Genomic DNA, 18690 nt, shown 5'->3' on the forward strand with positions numbered 1-18690 from the left:
GTCCGGTTTCTACTGGCTTCTACTGCATTCTGTTTCTTTCTACTGGCTTCTACTGCATTCTGTTGCATTCTACTGTGTTCTGTTTCTTTCTACTGTGTTCTGTTGCTTTCTGCTGTCAGGTTTCTGGTTCTGCTTGCTGGTTCGTCTCCAGTGGCATCAGTTCTTCTGATTGGTCAAAGCTTTGATGTTGAGGCATGTGGAGCTTTTTTTAAGCCTCCAGTGATTCAGGTTTAACTTCCTGGAACTATGTTTTGTTGCTAATGTTGCTAGGCAACACACAGCACCAGCCAATAAGAGTTATGTGTATTACTAAGCAGCAAAATGTAGTTTGAAGCAGCTAAACGTGACTCAGCAGAAGCTACAGCAATAACCTTTTTCATTCATTATCATTATTATTATTTTAAACAAATCTAAGGCTTTGGAGGTTAGTGGCCTCATTAACTTTTGATTGGTCCTCAAACTGAGAAGGGTTGGTGATTGGTTGATTAGGCAGCTATAGTTTCTAATTGGATTTTTGGACTTTCTCTAATTGGCTCTGTCTGTTAGCTGAGTTGGACTGTGGTAGAATCCACATGTCAGAGCTGCACATGTCGACTGCTGCAGTTCAGACCGGTGAAGTTTCCTCAGAGGAAACAAGCTGGTCTGGTGCTGAGGTGCCTGGTCCTAGTCCTGGTCCTGGTCCTCCTCAGCAGGTTGGCTGCTGAAGTTCAGCCTGGAGCTTCCTCCTCCTCCTCATTTTGTAATTGGATTCTATTCTGTTCTACAACACGCTAACGCTGCAGTCTGTTCTGTACTACAACACGCTAACGCTGCATCTGTACTACAACACGCTAACGCTGCAGTCTGTTCTGTACTACAACACGCTAACGCTGCAGTCTGTTCTGTACTACAACGCGCTAACGCTGCATCTGTACTACAACACGCTAGTGCTGCAGTCTGTTCTGTACTACAACACGCTAACGCTGCAGTCTGTTTTGTACTACAACACGCTAACGCTGCATCTGTACTACAACCCGCTAACACTGCAGTCTGTTCTGTACTACAACACGCTAACGCTGCATCTGTACTACAACACGCTAATGCTTCAGTCTGTTCTGTACTACAACACGCTAACGCTGCAGTCTGTTCTGTACTACAACACGCTAATGCTGCATCTGTACTACAACACGCTAATGCTGCAGTCTGTTCTGTACTACAACACGCTAGTGCTGCAGTCTGTTCTGTACTACAACACGCTAACGCTGCATCTGTACTACAACACGCTAACGCTGCAGTCTGTTCTGTACTACAACACGCTAACGCTGCATCTGTACTACAACACGCTAACGCTGCAGTCTGTTCTGTTCTACAACACGCTAACGCTGCATCTGTACTACAACACGCTAACGCTGCAGTCTGTTCTGTACTACAACACGCTAACGCTGCATCTGTACTACAACACGCTAATGCTGCAGTCTGTTCTGTACTACAACATGCTAACGCTGCAGTCTGTTCTGTACTACAACGCGCTAACGCTCTACAACACGCTAACGCTGCAGTCTGTTCTGTACTACAACACGCTAACGCTGCAGTCTGTTCTGTACTACAACACGCTAACGCTGCAGTCTGTTCTGTACTACAACACGCTAACGCTGCAGTTTGTTCTGTACTACAACACACTAATGCTGCAGTCTGTTCTGTACTACAACATGCTAACCCTGCAGTGTTTTGGTGAAAGAGACCTGAATGTCGCCCCCTGCAGACCTCTGTACAATATAGACCAGAGGCTCCGCCCACAGCGCGGCTCCAGGAAGTGTTTTTATCAGCGAGATCCCACACCTAACCATATGTACCGACCTGAAGGCGACGGGAGCGTTCACACAGAGAAACTCGTGATGAAAAGTAGGAGGGTACGCGGCTTTGGTTGCCAGGCAACCAAAATAAACAACCACTCCCCCTCCCTCCACCCCTTGTCGCACGTTGCAGTTTAACAGGTGATCCGCACTGCGGCGCCTTGAACATTTTCAACTTTTTCTGCTTTGTGCTCTGCAACAAAACAGCAGCTGCGTCCCGGCGCAGCAGACGCAGCAGGCGCCTGCAGATGCAGCAGACGCAGCAGGCGCCTGCAGATGCAGCAGACGCAGCAGGCGCCTGCAGACGCAGCAGACGCCTGCAGACGCAGCAGACGCAGCAGGCGCCTGCAGATGCAGCAGACGCAGCAGGCGCCTGCAGACGCAGCAGATGCAGCAGGCGCCTGCAGACGCGGCAGACGCAGCTGGCGCCTGCAGACGCAGCTGGCGCCTGCAGACGCGTCCCTCTACTGGAGTGACACCAAAGTGTTTCTCTGTGTGAACTGAAGTCTTCAGTCTGAAATCTGCCATCAGACAGAACCAGACAGGAGGTGACTGCTGTTACAAAGTGATAAAATATTAAAAACATCTTTCATTTGGAATTTTCCACTTTTTTTTTTCTTTTCTTTTTCCAAAAGATAGAAAATTATTGGTAAAATAACTTCCTGTAACTGCGGTGGGGGCGGGGCCTCTGGGAGCTACGGCCAGCATCCCACTGGCTGTTTTCTGAAGGCTGTCCAGCCCCGATTGGTTAAAGTAGCCCATCATGTGTCTGTCTCCATGTGACGGCTGTTTCTGCCACCAGCAGCTTCCTGTAGATATTGTACAGTAAATTGCTATGAAGTATGTTGATGTTATTTTCCTCCTACGCTATTGGATCGAGCTCCGATGAAAAACAAAACAGAAATTAATTGTACGTTTAACTGTTCCTCCATGCTTTTTTATTTGATTTAATTTAACATAATTTTTTAAAAGATGAAAATCTGTTACTGTATTATACAGCTTATGAGATAGTTTGTTTTAAACTAAACCAAAGTGTTATTAAGAATATATATATCTTGTATGTAAAAGTAGAACCGTGTATGCATCAGTACTGCTGAAGTCTAACCAGCAAAATACTCCTCGACTTTATTTTTATAATTCTTTATTGTTCTCTTGTTTTCTTTCTTTTGTGGTAAATGATTTGTTTTTTATGTTTTGAATTATTTGGGTTTAATTTTGCATGATCCTCTTGCCTCTCAGACTCTGTGTATTCCTGAATGTGTTTGAGGTTGAGTCTTCCTGTCCGAGCCGCATCGCCACACAGCGCTCCACTGTCCTCCATTTTGGATTTTATGTTTCTTTCTTTTCATCATTTTTCTTCACCAGACGTGGAAAACTTCTGGCAATTTTCTGCTTTTGTGCTTGAGTCAAAACGGCTTGTTAGCGTTCCTGATTCAAACCAATAGGTATTTCCACCTGTTAGCTTGCGGCTAATTGTACCTTGGTTTCAATATGGGATGCTAACAACGACAACATTCTTTGTTGTTTGGGTAACTGAGGAACAAAAGTATAATTTTGGTGTGGATCCGGTGTGGCCGTGCCGCTTGGCGAGGAAGCAGCAGCCATGTTTTTAGTGGGTCCTCGCCGCAGGAGAATGTAAATACTGTCTGTCCTTCGTCTGCCTGCAGAGAAACTGCAGCTTCACTCTCCCAGTAAAAATCTGTCAAACAATGTACCTTGTGTTTCTAATAAATTGGGTTAATGACTGTACTTCCTAAAGCACTCTGCACACAGACTGTTCTCTGTACTGCAGGTGGAACCATGTGGAACCCAGCAGATGTTTAGGGCAGAGTGATGCGTTTGATTCCCACTGGAGCTGTCAAACTGAAAATGGAGGATGATGATGATGATGATGATGATGACAGTGTAAAGTGCTGCTCCAGATGACCCAGTGTTCCATGTTTCATGTGCAATCTGACTTCAACATTTTAGGAAACAGACGGTTTGGACATTTCAGCTGAAGGACCAGATCTGAATTAATGACGTCACTTTGAGTCTGAAGTTTAGCCTGAACTGAAGAGATCTAGAGTCTGGAAGCTTATTAGAATACTGTTATAATTATATGACATTACATTATATTGCATCACATTACATTATATTACATTACTGTAGTCGCTACAATAGTTGTCATCGTAGTTGCTGTCACAACAGACAAATGCCCTTCCCAACATGGCGGCCTTCAGGTTCATAGCCTCTTCTCAGATGGCCACGCCCATCGCGTATATGCGCCTGTGCCGTATTTGGGTCCTAAGAGCCGGAAGCGTGCCTCTGTACAACTTCCTGTATAAACACTGCTCAGTTCAATACTTCCATGATCTGACGGTTGTTTGTTGAGATTTCCATCGGTGAAGTTGTAAACATTTTGATTCCGTCATCACCTTCCTGTGTGACACTGACGGCTAATCTGACTCACTTCATTCCCCTCAACCTCCGTTAGCCGCTGCTGTTACCTAGCTAGTCTGGCTAGTGGAGTTAGCTCGGCTCGGCCCGGACCGGACCGGGTTAGCACGGTTTCCACCATGGGAGCCCATCGCAGCGAGGGCCGCCGGGACTGGATGGACCCAGACGGGCCGGAGGAGCTGCAGACTCCGGTAGGAACCAGAGCTAACGATGCTAGCTGGCTAGTTAGCTGCTAGCTGGCTAGTTAGCTGCTAGCTGGCTAGTTAGCTGCTAGCTAGCTGCTGCTGCAATAAGACAACTTGACACTAAAATAGTAATTATATTTTCTCATACCACAGAATCTTATTCACTATATTCTTTTTCAATTTCTCCTCTCAAGAAACGCCATAATTTAATAATGTAATAATATAATAAAATATCCTAATATAATATCGTAAAAATATAATAATATCATAGTAACACCCAAATAAATCAGCTCACAAATACTTTGCGATGGAGATTTTAAATGCTATTGAACAGGGCTGCAACTAACCATCATTAATGGATTTATAATTTAATAATACAATGTCTAAAATAGACAGAAGTCTCCAAAGTGATTCTTCAGGTTTCCTCCTCAGTCTGAGCAGAGGATTCATTTAATGTGAATATGTACAGTATCTATATATATGTATACGCATTTATTATTATTATTAGCATTCATTTGCAATATTTGCACTGTGTCTATAGTTTTATATTATGTACGTTACCTTTATTTATCTCAGTACCTCTTCTTTTTTATTATCTTCCTGTATTTGTTTTCCTTGGTTCTGTTCTGCCAGCTGCTGATGTAGCACCTGAATTTCCCCAAGGGGATTAATAAAGTGATATCTCATCTCATCTCATTTTATCTCATCTTATCTCATCTCATCTCATTTTATCTCATCTCATCTCATCTCATTTTATCTCATCTTATCTCATCTCATCTCAATAACGAAATGAAACAGAAAAGCAGCAAATCTGTGAAGCTGTAACCAGAAAATGTTTATTTTTTTCTGATAAATGACTAAATTAGAATCTATGACTAATCAATGACTCGACTAATGGTTCCAGCTCTACTGTTGAATATCTTCAGAGTAATAAATGATAATAAATCCTGGATGTCAGTCGACTTTCTGTTCTGTTCAGCTGCTCAGAATCATCCAGCCTTCAAAATAAAAGTGTAAAAGTTTAAAGTAGTGCCTTGCTCCAGGGTATAGAACCCCCAACCCTCCTGACCTGTGTGTGTGTGTGTGTGTGTGTGTGTGTGTGTGTGTGTGTGTGTGTGAAGCCGTGGAACCTGATGATTAAACACAGACAGATCCACCGACGAGGACGACGCTCCCACATGACAGTCAGGTCAGTATACTGGTTTATACCGGTTTATACTGATTTATACTGGTTACACAGGGTTATACTGGTTTTGTACTGGTCTATACTGGTCTCTCGCTGTGGTTATTCAAATGTGTGTGTGTGTGTGTGTGTGTGTTAGCTACACAGACCCGCTGGTCTCCATGGATCTGTTGAGGGCGGTGCTTCAGCCCAGCTTCAACGATGACATCATGGCTGTGTTCAGGAAGTACCAGAAGGTGAGGGGTCACCCAAAGGGATTATGGGTACCTTTCAGTCTGGCTCTGTCTCCTTGTGAAGGATACTTCCTCCTTCCTTGCTCCCTAACTAGGAAGCTTCCTAATCAGCTCCTTGTCTAAACTAACTGGTTTGAGGCAGACAGCCTCCGTCATGTGACTGCAGTTAATATTCCACTGCCAGTAGAGAGACAGACGGGCAGAGAGACAGACGGGCAGAGAGACAGAGAGACAGACGGGCAGAGAGACAGACGGGCAGAGAGACAGAGAGACAGACGGGCAGAGAGACAGACAGGCAGAGAGACAGACAGACAGGCAGAGAGACAGACGGGCAGACAGACAGAGAGAGAGACAGACGGGCAGAGAGACAAACAGAGAGAGAGACGGGCAGAGAGAGAGACAGACAGAGAGAGAGAGAGAGACGGGCAGAGAGAGAGACAGACAGAGAGAGAGACGGGCAGAGAGAGAGACAGACAGAGAGAGAGAGAGAGACGGGCAGAGAGACAGACAGACAGAGAGAGAGACGGGCAGAGAGACAGACAGACAGAGAGAGAGACGGGCAGAGAGAGAGAGAGACGGGCAGAGAGAGAGACAGACAGAGAGAGAGACGGGCAGAGAGAGAGAGAGACGGGCAGAGAGAGAGACAGACAGAGAGAGAGAGAGAGACAGACAGAGAGAGAGACGGGCAGAGAGACAGACAGACAGAGAGAGAGACGGGCAGAGAGACAGACAGACAGAGAAAGAGACGGGCAGAGAGACAGACAGAGATACGGGAAGAGAGACAGACAGACAGAGAGAGACGGGCAGAGAGAGAGAGAGACAGACAGAGATACGGGAAGAGAGACAGACAGGCAGGAAGACTTTTTAAACTGGTAAAACTAGTGAACTGTTAAACTAGTGAACTTGTTAAACTAGTGAACTTGTTAAACTAGTGAACTTGTTAAACTAGTAAACTTGTTAAACTAGTGAACTGTTAAACTAGTGAACTGTTAAACTAGTGAACTTGTTAAACTAGTGAACTGTTAAACTAGTGAACTTGTTAAACTAGTGAACTTGTTAAACTAGTGAACTGTTAAACTAGTGAACTGTTAAACTAGTGAACTGTTAAACTAGTGAACTGTTAAACTAGTGAACTTGTTAAACTAGTGAACTTGTTAAACTAGTGAACTGTTAAACTAGTGAACTTGTTAAACTAGTGAACTGTTAAACTAGTGAACTTGCTACCCGCCTCTTCACTTGTCATTGTGGGTCATGTGACCTTCAGCAGGAGAAAGATCAGTCAAAGTGAGACTGGTAACTGACACTTCTCTGTAGGTACGGTTAGCTTAGCTGTTAGCCTTTATGCACGGTTTGTCCTTAAGGGCCTCCGTAGTCCAGTGGTTTATTTAATAATTTGTTTTGCTTTCTGTCGCCCTCTAGTGGTCGGAAAATCACTTAGTGCAGCTTTAAGATTTTTAATGTTCTAGCTCTGATGTTGTTCTGTCCAGTTCTTTGAAAAAGCAGCGGAGAACGTGAAGGAGAACGTTGGAGAGGACGTGCAGACGGAGCAGCTGATCAGAGAAGCCTGCAGGAACGTTCTGGAGCACGTAAGACTGACCTCTGACCCCGCCGTCTAAGCCCCGCCCTCACATTTGTTACTGTGGTGAAACCGTCTTCTCCTTACTTCACTAGATGTTTGCAGCTGTTGTGCAATATCTTTCCATGGTAACACAACGTGAGGGGCAACTCAACATTTAGAGGCAACGTGACGGGCAACTCAACATTTAGAGGCAACGTGACGGGCAACTCAACATTTAGAGGCAACGTGACGGGCAACTCAACATTTAGAGGCAACGTGACGGGCAACTCAACATTTAGAGGCAACGTGACGGGCAACTCAATATTTAGAGGCAACGTGACGGGCAACTCAACATTTAGAGGCAACGTGACGGGCAACTCAACATTTAGAGGCAACGTGACGGGCAACTCTATATTTACAGGCAACGTGACGGGCAACTCTATATTTACAGGCAACGTGACGGGCAACTCAACATTTAGAGGCAACGTGACGGGCAACTCTATATTTACAGGCAACGTGACGGCAACTCTATATTTACAGGCAACGTGACGGGCAACTCTATATTTAGAGGCAACTTGACGGGGTTTTTTGAAGTCCAGCACCCAGCAGCTGTTCAGATTCAGATCTTCCCATAGACAACCAAAGTAGTATTGATCAGTTCTGTCAGTCTGTAATCAATCAAACTGGATCAGATCAGACTGGAGCAGATAAATATCTGACCAGAGATCAGTTTGACCTCTGATCTCTCTGTGTGATGTCATCAGGCCAAGCAGCTGTTTCCAGAGGGGGAGGGGAAGACCGGCCGGCCGGGGTCAGAGGTCAGCGTCAAGGTAGGAACCTTAGAACATTCTGTACCATCTAGAACCATCTAGAGTCATCAGTACCACCGATCTAGAACGTCTAGACCTATCAGGTTCTACCTAGAGCATCTAGTACCATTTAGAACCTCTAGTACCATGTAGAACATCTAGTACCATGTAGAACATCTAGTACCATGTAGAACATCTAGTACCAAATAGAACTGTCTCGTACCATGTAGAACCACCTAGAGCATCTAGAACCATCTAGAACATGTAGTACCATGTAGATCCCTCACTGTGACTCTGTCCTCAGCGGTCCAGACCGGCTGATGAAGACTCCAGCCAGAGAGGAAGTCCAGTTCCTAAGAGGGTAAAGTGACCTTTGACCTTTAACCTCACCTGTTCCATAGTGTCAGTTAGCAAACCGCTAAGTCAGCAAGAAAATGGTTCCTCAGCTTTGTACTGCAGCAGAACCTTTATGGTGCTGAAAAGAACCCTTCAAGAACACATTTTATTATCATTCTGTGTGTGTGTGTGTGTGTGTGTGTGTGTGTGTGTGTGTGTGTGTGCAGAGGAAGGGTCGTCCCTGTGTTCCAGCTGTCTCCTATGAGCGACCTTTGACCTTCTCCAGCCAGTGAGTATCTGCTGTTTTAAGAGTCGACAAGCTGCAGTTCATCCATGATGATCAGATCAGGTTAGATTACATTAGATCATATTACATTAACTTAGATCAATTAGATTAGATCATATTACATTAGATTAGATTACATAAAATTAGAATAAATCAGATTAGATTATATTAGATGAAACTTTATTGATCCTGTGGGCAAATCAGGTCGTTGCAGCAGCAGACGGTAACGGGATACAGCAAAGAAAAGCAGAATCTAAATAAGAATAGAGCAGATGAAGGGATTAAACATAACAACTATTATATACACCGTAGAACATATTCAGTAGAAATATATGAATGTAAATATATGAACTTCTTCTTCTTCTTCTTCTTCTTCTCAGAGTGAAACCTAAATCAGATCCAGTCAAGAGAGAAGGGCCAAAGGTTGGTACATGAGAGGAATCAGTGCTGTGTGTATTAGTACTGTAACTGTAGTAGTTAAAGCTGCACTAAGCGAGTTTCCGACCACTAGAGGGCAACAGAAAGCGCAACACAGTTTGTAAACACACACAGCAAAACTACTGGGCTACGGAAGCCCTTAAGGACAAACCGTGCATAAAGGCTAGTGGCTAAAATAAACGTTCCTACAGAGAAATATCTCCGGTTACCAGTCTCACTTTGACTGATCTTTCTCCTGCTGAAGGTCACATGACCCACAATGACAAGTGAAGAGGCAGGTAGCAAGTTCACTAGTTTAACAAGTTCACTAGTTTAACAAGTTCACTAGTTTAACAAGTTCACTCATCCGACCAACATATTTAACATACAAGGACTACCGACTGGGGTCCCTGGGGACCCCAAGAATAAACTACTGTAAGAAACAACCATCATAGCAAAATGTTAACTTATTTCTTCTCAAAACATTATTAGTTATGTAATTAATGTCATCTGAAAAAAAAAACAGATTATTATTATTTTAGGAAAGTTACAGTTAATTAAATGATGTATTGTATTTCTGACTTTGAACATCATCTTACCTTAGGAAGAGCAGTATTTAGGGTCGTCGACAGCACACGAGGAAATCTGTGTGTCTCCTTCAAAATGTCTGACAGACTGCCCCCCCCCCCCCCCCCCCCGATAGTGGTGATACTTTAAATTAGGACCCATGGCAAACATGAACTCAATAAATAGTTCCATCTATTAAAACTGCATAGGCAGAATTGGGTGCTTTTGACTGGGGTCCCCCAGGACCCCAAAACATTGGTATTTTTAAAAAGCACTAATTAAAACAGAAACAGAAAACAATGATATGAAGTCATTAGGAACAAATTGATTGACAAAGTAATGCAAAATTGGAATGATAGATTAAAGCACCTGTGAGATATGACAAAAAGTATACCTCTGGGGTCTGCGGGTACCCCCGAGGTAGGATGAGGGTTAACAAGTTGACTAGTTTAACTAGTTAACTAGTTTAACAAGTTGACTAGTTGATTAGTTTAACAAGTTGACTAGTTTAACTAGTTAACTAGTTTAACAAGTTGACTAGTTGATTAGTTTAACAAGTTGACTAGTTTAACAAGTTGACTAGTTTAACTAGTTTAACTAGTTGTCTAGTTTAACAAGTTGACTAGTTTAACTAGTTTAACTAGTTGACTAGTTTAACAAGTTGACTAGTTTAACTAGTTTAACTAGTTGACTAGTTTAACAAGTTGACTAGTTTAACTAGTTTAACTAGTTGTCTAGTTTAACAAGTTGACTAGTTGACTAGTTTAACTAGTTGTCTAGTTTAACAAGTTGACTAGTTGTCTAGTTTAACAAGTTGACTAGTTGACTAGTTTAACTAGTTGTCTAGTTTAACAAGTTGACTAGTTGTCTAGTTTAACAAGTTGACTAGTTGACTAGTTTAACTAGTTGTCTAGTTTAACAAGTTGACTAGTTGTCTAGTTTAACAAGTTGACTAGTTGACTAGTTTAACAAGTTGACTAGTTGACTAGTTTAACTAGTTGACGCTCGCTTCATGGATTCCACCATTACCAGAATTGTATTCAGGGATGGGAGGGGGAGAGCTCTGCTTTTAAACAGCGAGGGAGGAGCCAAGCTAGTTTTAAAAAAAGGAAACGCTGCCGAACGGAGGGGGCGGAGCTTCGACTCGGGCCGAACGTGACGACGAGCTTTAGGAAAGAGGAGAAAACAACAACAAGCTGCTGTGTGGCTGTTTGTTTACATCATCACGTCTCATGGAGATCTCCACGTAGCACACGCTAGCTTCAGGACCGGTTATAGGGTCTGAACTCGCTTATTGCAGGTTTAATGTATTAGTACTGTGTATTTAGTACTATAACTGTAGTAGTTAATGTATTAGTACTGAGTGTACTTGTATTGTAACTGCAGTGCTAATGTGTGTGTGTTGCGTCCAGTGGGATCCAGCCAGGCTGAGCGGCAGCAGCACGTTCGTCCTCGGCTCCCGAGCCAACAAGTGAGTTACTGCTAGTGTACTGATACTTTACTGCTAGTGTACTGATACTTTACTGCTAGTGTACTGATACTTTACTGCTAGTGTACTGATACTTTACTGCTAGTGTACTGATACTTTACTGCTAGTGTACTGATACTTTACTGCTAGTGTACTGATACTTTACTGCCAGTGTACTGATACTTTACTGCTAGTGTACTGATACTTTACTGCTAGTGTACTGATACTTTACTGCTAGTGTACTGATACTTTACTGCCAGTGTACTGATACTTTACTGCCGGTGTACTATACTGATACTTTACTGCCGGTGTACTATACTGATACTTTACTACTAGTGTACTGATACTTTACTGCCGGTGTACTGATACTTTACTGCCGGTGTACTGATACTTTACTGCTAGTGTACTGATACTTTACTGCTAGTGTACTGATACTTTACTGCTAGTGTACTGATACTTTACTGCTAGTGTACTGATACTTTACTGCTAGTGTACTGATACTTTACTGCCAGTGTACTGATACTTTACTGCTAGTGTACTGATACTTTACTGCCAGTGTACTGATACTTTACTGCCGGTGTACTATACTGATACTTTACTACTAGTGTACTGATACTTTACTGCCGGTGTACTGATACTTTACTGCTGGTGTACTGATACTTTACTGCTAGTGTACTGATACTTTACTGCTAGTGTACTGATACTTAGTGTACTGATACTTTACTGCTACTTTACTTTACTATTAGTTTACTACCACAGTACTACTGGTTTACTACTAGTTTACTACTGGTTTGTTACTGTTTACTACTAGTTATTACTGCAGGACTAGTAGTTTACTACTGGCTTAGTACTACATCATACAGTACTTGTTACTTGGTAGTTTCTGACTAGTTTACTACAGAGTACTTGTAGTTTGGACCCATGAGTGGAAGTGTCTTTATGTTAAATGAAGATCTGAGATACAGACTGATGTCGTTTCATCAGAGTGATGAAAGGTTTATTAATAATAAAGCTGAACACAAACAGCAGCTTCAGCAGTTCGTCATGTTGTTTATGTTGTCTTGTTGTTGTTTGTTGTCATGTTGTTTATGTTGTTTATGTTGTCATGTTGTTTATGTTGTCATGTTTATGTTGTCATGTTGTTTATGTTGTCTTGTTTATGTTGTCATGTTGTTTATGTTGTCATGTTTATGTTGTCATGTTTATGTTGTCTTGTTGTTTATGTTGTCTTGTTGTTTATGTTGTCATGTTTATGTTGTCATGTTTATGTTGTCATGTTTATGTTGTCTTGTTTATGTTGTCATGTTGTTTATGTTGTCATGTTTATGTTGTTTATGTTGTCTTGTTGTTTATGTTGTCATGTTGTTTATGTTGTCATGTTGTTTATGTTGTCATGTTGTTTATGTTGTCATGTTGTTTATGTTGTCTTCTTGTTTATGTTGTCATGTTGTTTATGTTGTCATGTTGTTTATGTTGTCATGTTTATGTTGTCATGTTGTTTATGTTGTCATGTTTATGTTGTCATGTTGTTTATGTTGTCTTGTTGTTTATGTTGTCATGTTGTTTATGTTGTCATGTTTATGTTGTCATGTTTATGTTGTCTTGTTGTTTATGTTGTCTTGTTGTTTATGTTGTCATGTTTATGTTGTCTTGTTTATGTTGTCATGTTTATGTTGTCATGTTTATGTTGTTTATGTTGTCTTGTTGTTTATGTTGTCATGTTGTTTATGTTGTTTATGTTGTCATGTTTATGTTGTCATGTTGTTTATGTTGTCTTGTTGTTTATGTTGTCATGTTGTTTATGTTGTCATGTTGTTTATGTTGTCATGTTTATGTTGTCATGTTGTTTATGTTGTCTTGTTGTTTATGTTGTTTATGTTGTCATGTTGTTTATGTTGTCATGTTGTTTATGTTGTCTTGTTGTTTATGTTGTCATGTTGTTTATGTTGTTTATGTTGTCATGTTTATGTTGTCTTGTTGTTTATGTTGTCATGTTGTTTATGTTGTCATGTTTATGTTGTTTATGTTGTCTTGTTGTTTATGTTGTCATGTTGTTTATGTTGTCTTGTTCTTTATGTTGTCATGTTTATGTTGTCATGTTGTTTATATTGTCTTGTTTATGTTGTCATGTTGTTTATGTTGTCATGTTTATGTTGTCATGTTGTTTATGTTGTCTTGTTGTTTATGTTGTCATATTGTTTATGTTGTCATGTTGTTGTTTATGTTGTCATGTTGTTGTTTATGTTGTCATGTTTATGTTGTTTATGTTGTCTTGTTTATGTTGTCATGTTGTTTATGTTGTCTTGTTGTTTATGTTGTCATGTTTATGTTGTCATGTTGTTTATATTGTCTTGTTTATGTTGTCATGTTGTTTATGTTGTCATGTTTATGTTGTCATGTTGTTTATGTTGTCTTGTTTATGTTGTCATGTTTATGTTGTCTTGTTTATGTTGTTTATGTTGTCTTGTTGTTTATGTTGTCTTGTTTATGTTGTCTTGTTGTTTATGTTGTCATGTTGTGTATGTTGTCTTGTTGTTTATGTTGTCATGTTTATGTTGTCATGTTGTTTATGTTGTCTTGTTGTTTATGTTGTCATGTTGTTTATGTTGTCATGTTGTTTATATTGTCTTGTTTATGTTGTCATGTTGTTTATGTTGTCATGTTTATGTTGTCATGTTGTTTATGTTGTCTTGTTGTTTATGTTGTCATGTTTATGTTGTCATGTTGTTTATGTTGTCTTGTTGTTTATGTTGTCATATTGTTTATGTTGTCATGTTGTTGTTTATGTTGTCTTGCTGTTTATGTTGTCTTGTTTATGTTGTCTTGTTGTTTATGTTGTCATGTTGTGTATGTTGTCTTGTTTATGTTGTCATGTTGTTTATGTTGTCATGTTTATGTTGTCATGTTGTTTATGTTGTCTTGTTTATGTTGTCATGTTTATGTTGTCTTGTTGTTTATGTTGTTTATGTTGTCTTGTTGTTTATGTTGTCTTGTTTATGTTGTCTTGTTGTTTATGTTGTCATGTTGTGTATGTTGTCTTGTTGTTTATGTTGTCATGTTTATGTTGTCATGTTGTTTATGTTGTCTTGTTGTTTATGTTGTCATGTTGTTTATGTTGTCATGTTGTTTATATTGTCTTGTTTATGTTGTCATGTTGTTTATGTTGTCATGTTTATGTTGTCATGTTGTTTATGTTGTCTTGTTGTTTATGTTGTCATGTTTATGTTGTCATGTTGTTTATGTTGTCTTGTTGTTTATGTTGTCATATTGTTTATGTTGTCATGTTGTTGTTTATGTTGTCTTGCTGTTTATGTTGTCTTGTTTATGTTGTCTTGTTGTTTATGTTGTCATGTTGTGTATGTTGTCTTGTTGTTTATGTTGTCATGTTTATGTTGTCTTGTTGTTTATGTTGTTTATGTTGTCTTGTTGTTTATGTTGTCATGTTGTTTATGTTGTCTTGTTGTTTATGTTGTCTTGTTGTTTATGTTGTCATGTTGTTTATGTTGTGTTGTTGTTTATGTTGTCATGTTGTTTATGTTGTCATGTTGTTTATGTTGTCTTGTTTATGTTGTCATGTTGTTTATGTTGTCATGTTGTTTATGTTGTCTTGTTGTTTATGTTGTCTTGTTTATGTTGTCATGTTGTTTATGTTGTCTTGTTGTTTATGTTGTCATGTTGTTTATGTTGTCTTGTTGTTACCTCCGCCAAGGAGGTTATGTTTTCGGTGCTGTTTGTTTGTTAGCAGGATTACAGAAAAACTACTGGCCCGATTTTCATGAAACCTGGTGGAAGGGTGTAGCACGGGCCGAGGAAGAACCCGTTACATTTTGGAGCGGATCCGGATCCGACTCACGAACAAGCAGTAATAGCACGAACCTTGGCGGAGGTCTGCGCTCTCCGAGTGCCCTTCGAGTTGTTTATGTTGTTTATGTTGTTTATGTAGTCTTGTTGTTGTGCAGGGCGTTGGGGATGGGCGGGACCAGAGGACGCATCTACATCAAACATGCTGATCTTTTTAAGGTACACACACACACACACACACAAAAATATTAATTATAATGGTTACACTTGTAGTTTAATAAGTCTGATGTGTGTGTGTGTGTGTGTGTGTGTGTGTGTGTGTCAGTATGCTGCTGATGCTCAGGATAAACACTGGCTGGCGGAGCGGCAGCACATGAGAGCGACAGGAGGGAAGATGGTGAGAAGAAAAGAAATTCAAATCTGATTCATCTTTATTTAAACTGACTGGAGAGCAGCTGGACGCTCCTCACGTCTATAAACAGAAATATAACTATAAAGATAAATATAACTATAAAGATAAATATAACTAAAGATAAATATAACTATAAAGATAAATATAACTGTAAAGATAAATATAACTATAAAGATAAATATAACTAAAGATAAATATAACTATAAAGATAAATATAACTATAAAGATAAATATAACTAAAGATAAATATAACTATAAAGATAAATATAACTATAAACATAAATATAACTATGAAGAAATCTATAACTGTAAAGATAAATATAACTATAAAGAAAACTATAACTATAAAAATAAATATAACTATAAAGATAAATATAACTATAAAGAAAACTATAACTATAAAAATAAATATAACTATGAAGAAAACTATAACTATAAAGATAAATATAACTATAAAGATAAATATAACTATAAAGATAAACATAACTAAAAATAAATATAACTATAAAGATAAATATAACTACAAAGATAAATATAACTGTAAAGATAAATATAACTAAAGATAAATATAACTACAAAGATAAATATAACATAAAGATAAATATAACTAAAGATAAATATAACTATAAAGATAAATATAACTGTAAAGATAAATATAACTGTAAAGATAAATATAACATAAAGATAAATATAACTAAAGATAAATATAACTATAAAGATAAATATAACTATAAAGATAAATATAACTAAAGATAAATATAACTATAAACATAAATATAACTATAAACATAAATATAACTATGAAGAAATCTATAACTGTAAAGATAAATATAACTATAAAGAAAACTATAACTATAAAAATAAATATAACTATAAAGATAAATATAACTATAAAGAAAACTATAACTATAAAAATAAATATAACTATGAAGAAAACTATAACTATAAAGATAAATATAACTATAAAGATAAACATAACTAAAAATAAATATAACTATAAAGATAAATATAACTACAAAGATAAATATAACTGTCAAGATAAATATAACTAAAGATAAATATAACTACAAAGATAAATATAACTATAAAGATAAATATAACTACAAAGATAAATATAACTGTAAAGATAAACATAACTAAAAATAAATATAACTATAAAGAAAACTATAAAGAAAACTATAACTATAAAGATAAATATAACTATAAAGATAAATATAACTGTAAAGATAAATATAACTATAAAGATAAATATAACTGTAAAGATAAATATAACTAAAGATAAATATAACTATAAAGGTAAATATAACTAAAGATAAATATAACTAAAGATAAATATAACTATAAAGATAAATATAACATAAAGATAAATATAACTGTAAAGATAAATATAACTATAAAGATAAATATAACTATAAAGATAAATATAACTGTAAAGATAAATATAACTAAAGATAAATATAACTATAAAGGTAAATATAACTAAAGATAAATATAACTAAAGATAAATATAACTATAAAGATAAATATAACTATAAAGATAAATATAACTGTAAAGATAAATATAACTATAAAGATAAATATAACTATAAAGATAAATATAACTATAAAGATAAATATAACTGTAAAAATATTTCAATCGCTCTGTTCCCACCACAACCAGAACTATAAACACATCAGGAACTAGAACTAGATCTTTGGTAGATCAGATTACACTACATTAGATCAGATTAGATTAGATCTGATTGGATTACATTAGATCAGATTACATTACATTAGTCTAATCTAATCTTAGATTTGATTGGATTATATTATTATTATTATTGTATTATATCTAGTTACATTAGATTGGATTAGATCAGATTAGATCAAATCAGATTCAGAGCGGGGTTTTTTGGATGCAGAGAAAACAATAAGACATTTTCAACCAATCAAATTAAAGTTTTAAGAAAGAAGGGGCGGGGCTTCTTCATCTGCTGAGGAATTGATCACAGATATCGTAGTGTGAATGTTTCAGAAACAATGTATCGTTATAGTTTATATTTCTGGTTTCATTTGAACCTCAGTGTTTCATCTCGTAATCGTAAAATCGTAATCGAAAATAAAATTTGATTAATCGCCCAGCCCTAATTAAGACAACATTTCCCATCAGCCACATTGCTTCCTGTGGTGTGTGTGTGTGTGTGTGTGTGTGTGTGTGTGTAGGCCTACCTGCTGATAGAAGAGGACATCCAGGATCTTTCTCGCAGTGATGAGTATAAGTAAGACTGGTGTACTTGGTCTCCATGGTAACAGATTACAGTCCCAGCTCTGTGTTGTTGCCATGGTAACCAGCTGTGTGTGTGTGTGTGTGTGCTGCAGGGACTGTCCAGACGTCAGGATGGACGAGCTGAAGCCGTTCTCCGTTCCTGTCTGGATGGTGGAGAAGATGCAGAAAGCCATGGAGGCTCAGAGAGCCACCGACCCCTGACCTTTAACCCCTGACCCTGCAAACAGCCCTTGGGTCTCTAAAATGTGTTGGATGCTGTAGTAGTGATGAGCCAATCAGAGCAGAGAGTGGTGTATGAGGGCTTGATCATGTGACTCATCTGATTATTCAGAATATTTGTTCATTGTGATTTTTATTCATCCTTTTTTAAACAGGAAATAAAAAGTAGAAAGTTTTGTTTCTGTTGTGATTTTTATCTTTACTGGAACCTTCAGTCAGAACTGACAGACTGGTTTGTGTTGGAGTGGCTGAATCACGTCAGTACTTACTATCAGAAAGTGTTAATACAAAGTTGGTACTTTAAAGGTTAATCTTGCATTGTCTTTCAACCAATCACCGTCCCTGTTCTTTGACTAAAGTGACTGCTGATTGGCTCGCACCTGATGAAGTGCTTCAGACACGATGTTAAAGGAATAGTTTCGGTCATGATCCCTATTAGTAGAAACCAGAACTTCGCTGCCGCCTGCTCCACCCGTCCGGTGACACCGGGCGGCCCCTCCCACTCTGCTGCAGTAGAAAGCTAGGGGCAAACGCCACAGTGTTTGGAAACTATGATAAATGTTGTTTTGCAAAGCACAATGCTCACAGTATAATCATACCGCTGTCAGGATTTTATCTGGAATTAAAAAAAAAAAAGCTTTCTGTCAGCAGTTATTTTTGGATTCTTCTGGCTCTGTGG

General features: G+C 38.5%; 1 protein-coding gene and 1 long non-coding RNA gene across 2 annotated transcripts; both read left to right on the top strand.

Moving 5' to 3' along the window:
* Positions 1-1375: 1375 nt before the first annotated feature.
* Positions 1376-3590, top strand: LOC144539349 (uncharacterized). The gene is made up of 2 exons (XR_013504878.1): positions 1376-1570; positions 1704-3590. It is a non-coding gene; the product is annotated as an uncharacterized LOC144539349 (long non-coding RNA).
* A 589-nt stretch (positions 3591-4179) lies between these two features.
* Positions 4180-18187, top strand: LOC139925947 (deoxynucleotidyltransferase terminal-interacting protein 1). The gene is made up of 13 exons (XM_078283497.1): positions 4180-4462; positions 5578-5645; positions 5779-5875; positions 7360-7458; positions 8195-8260; positions 8544-8600; positions 8803-8864; positions 9242-9284; positions 11258-11316; positions 15273-15333; positions 15440-15511; positions 17729-17784; positions 17885-18187. The coding sequence occupies exons 1-13, from the start codon at positions 4391-4393 to the stop codon at positions 17991-17993; spliced, it is 921 nt and encodes a 306-aa protein (XP_078139623.1). The 5' UTR covers positions 4180-4390; the 3' UTR covers positions 17994-18187.
* Positions 18188-18690: the final 503 nt, after the last annotated feature.

The sequence above is a fragment of the Centroberyx gerrardi genome, chromosome 5, assembly GCF_048128805.1.
Source record: "Centroberyx gerrardi isolate f3 chromosome 5, fCenGer3.hap1.cur.20231027, whole genome shotgun sequence".
In the NCBI taxonomy this organism is placed as follows: Eukaryota; Metazoa; Chordata; class Actinopteri; order Beryciformes; family Berycidae; genus Centroberyx; species Centroberyx gerrardi.

Bases quoted from the DNA above. Each gene is read 5' to 3' on its own strand.
- LOC139925947 (XM_078283497.1), top strand. From the start codon at position 4,391: ATGGGAGCCCATCGCAGCGAGGGCCGCCGGGACTGGATGGACCCAGAC. The intron at 15,512-17,728 runs GTGAGAAGAAAA...GTGTGTGTGTAG, and splicing joins GAGCGACAGGAGGGAAGATG to GCCTACCTGCTGATAGAAGA. The intron at 17,785-17,884 runs GTAAGACTGGTG...TGTGTGCTGCAG, and splicing joins TCTCGCAGTGATGAGTATAA to GGACTGTCCAGACGTCAGGA.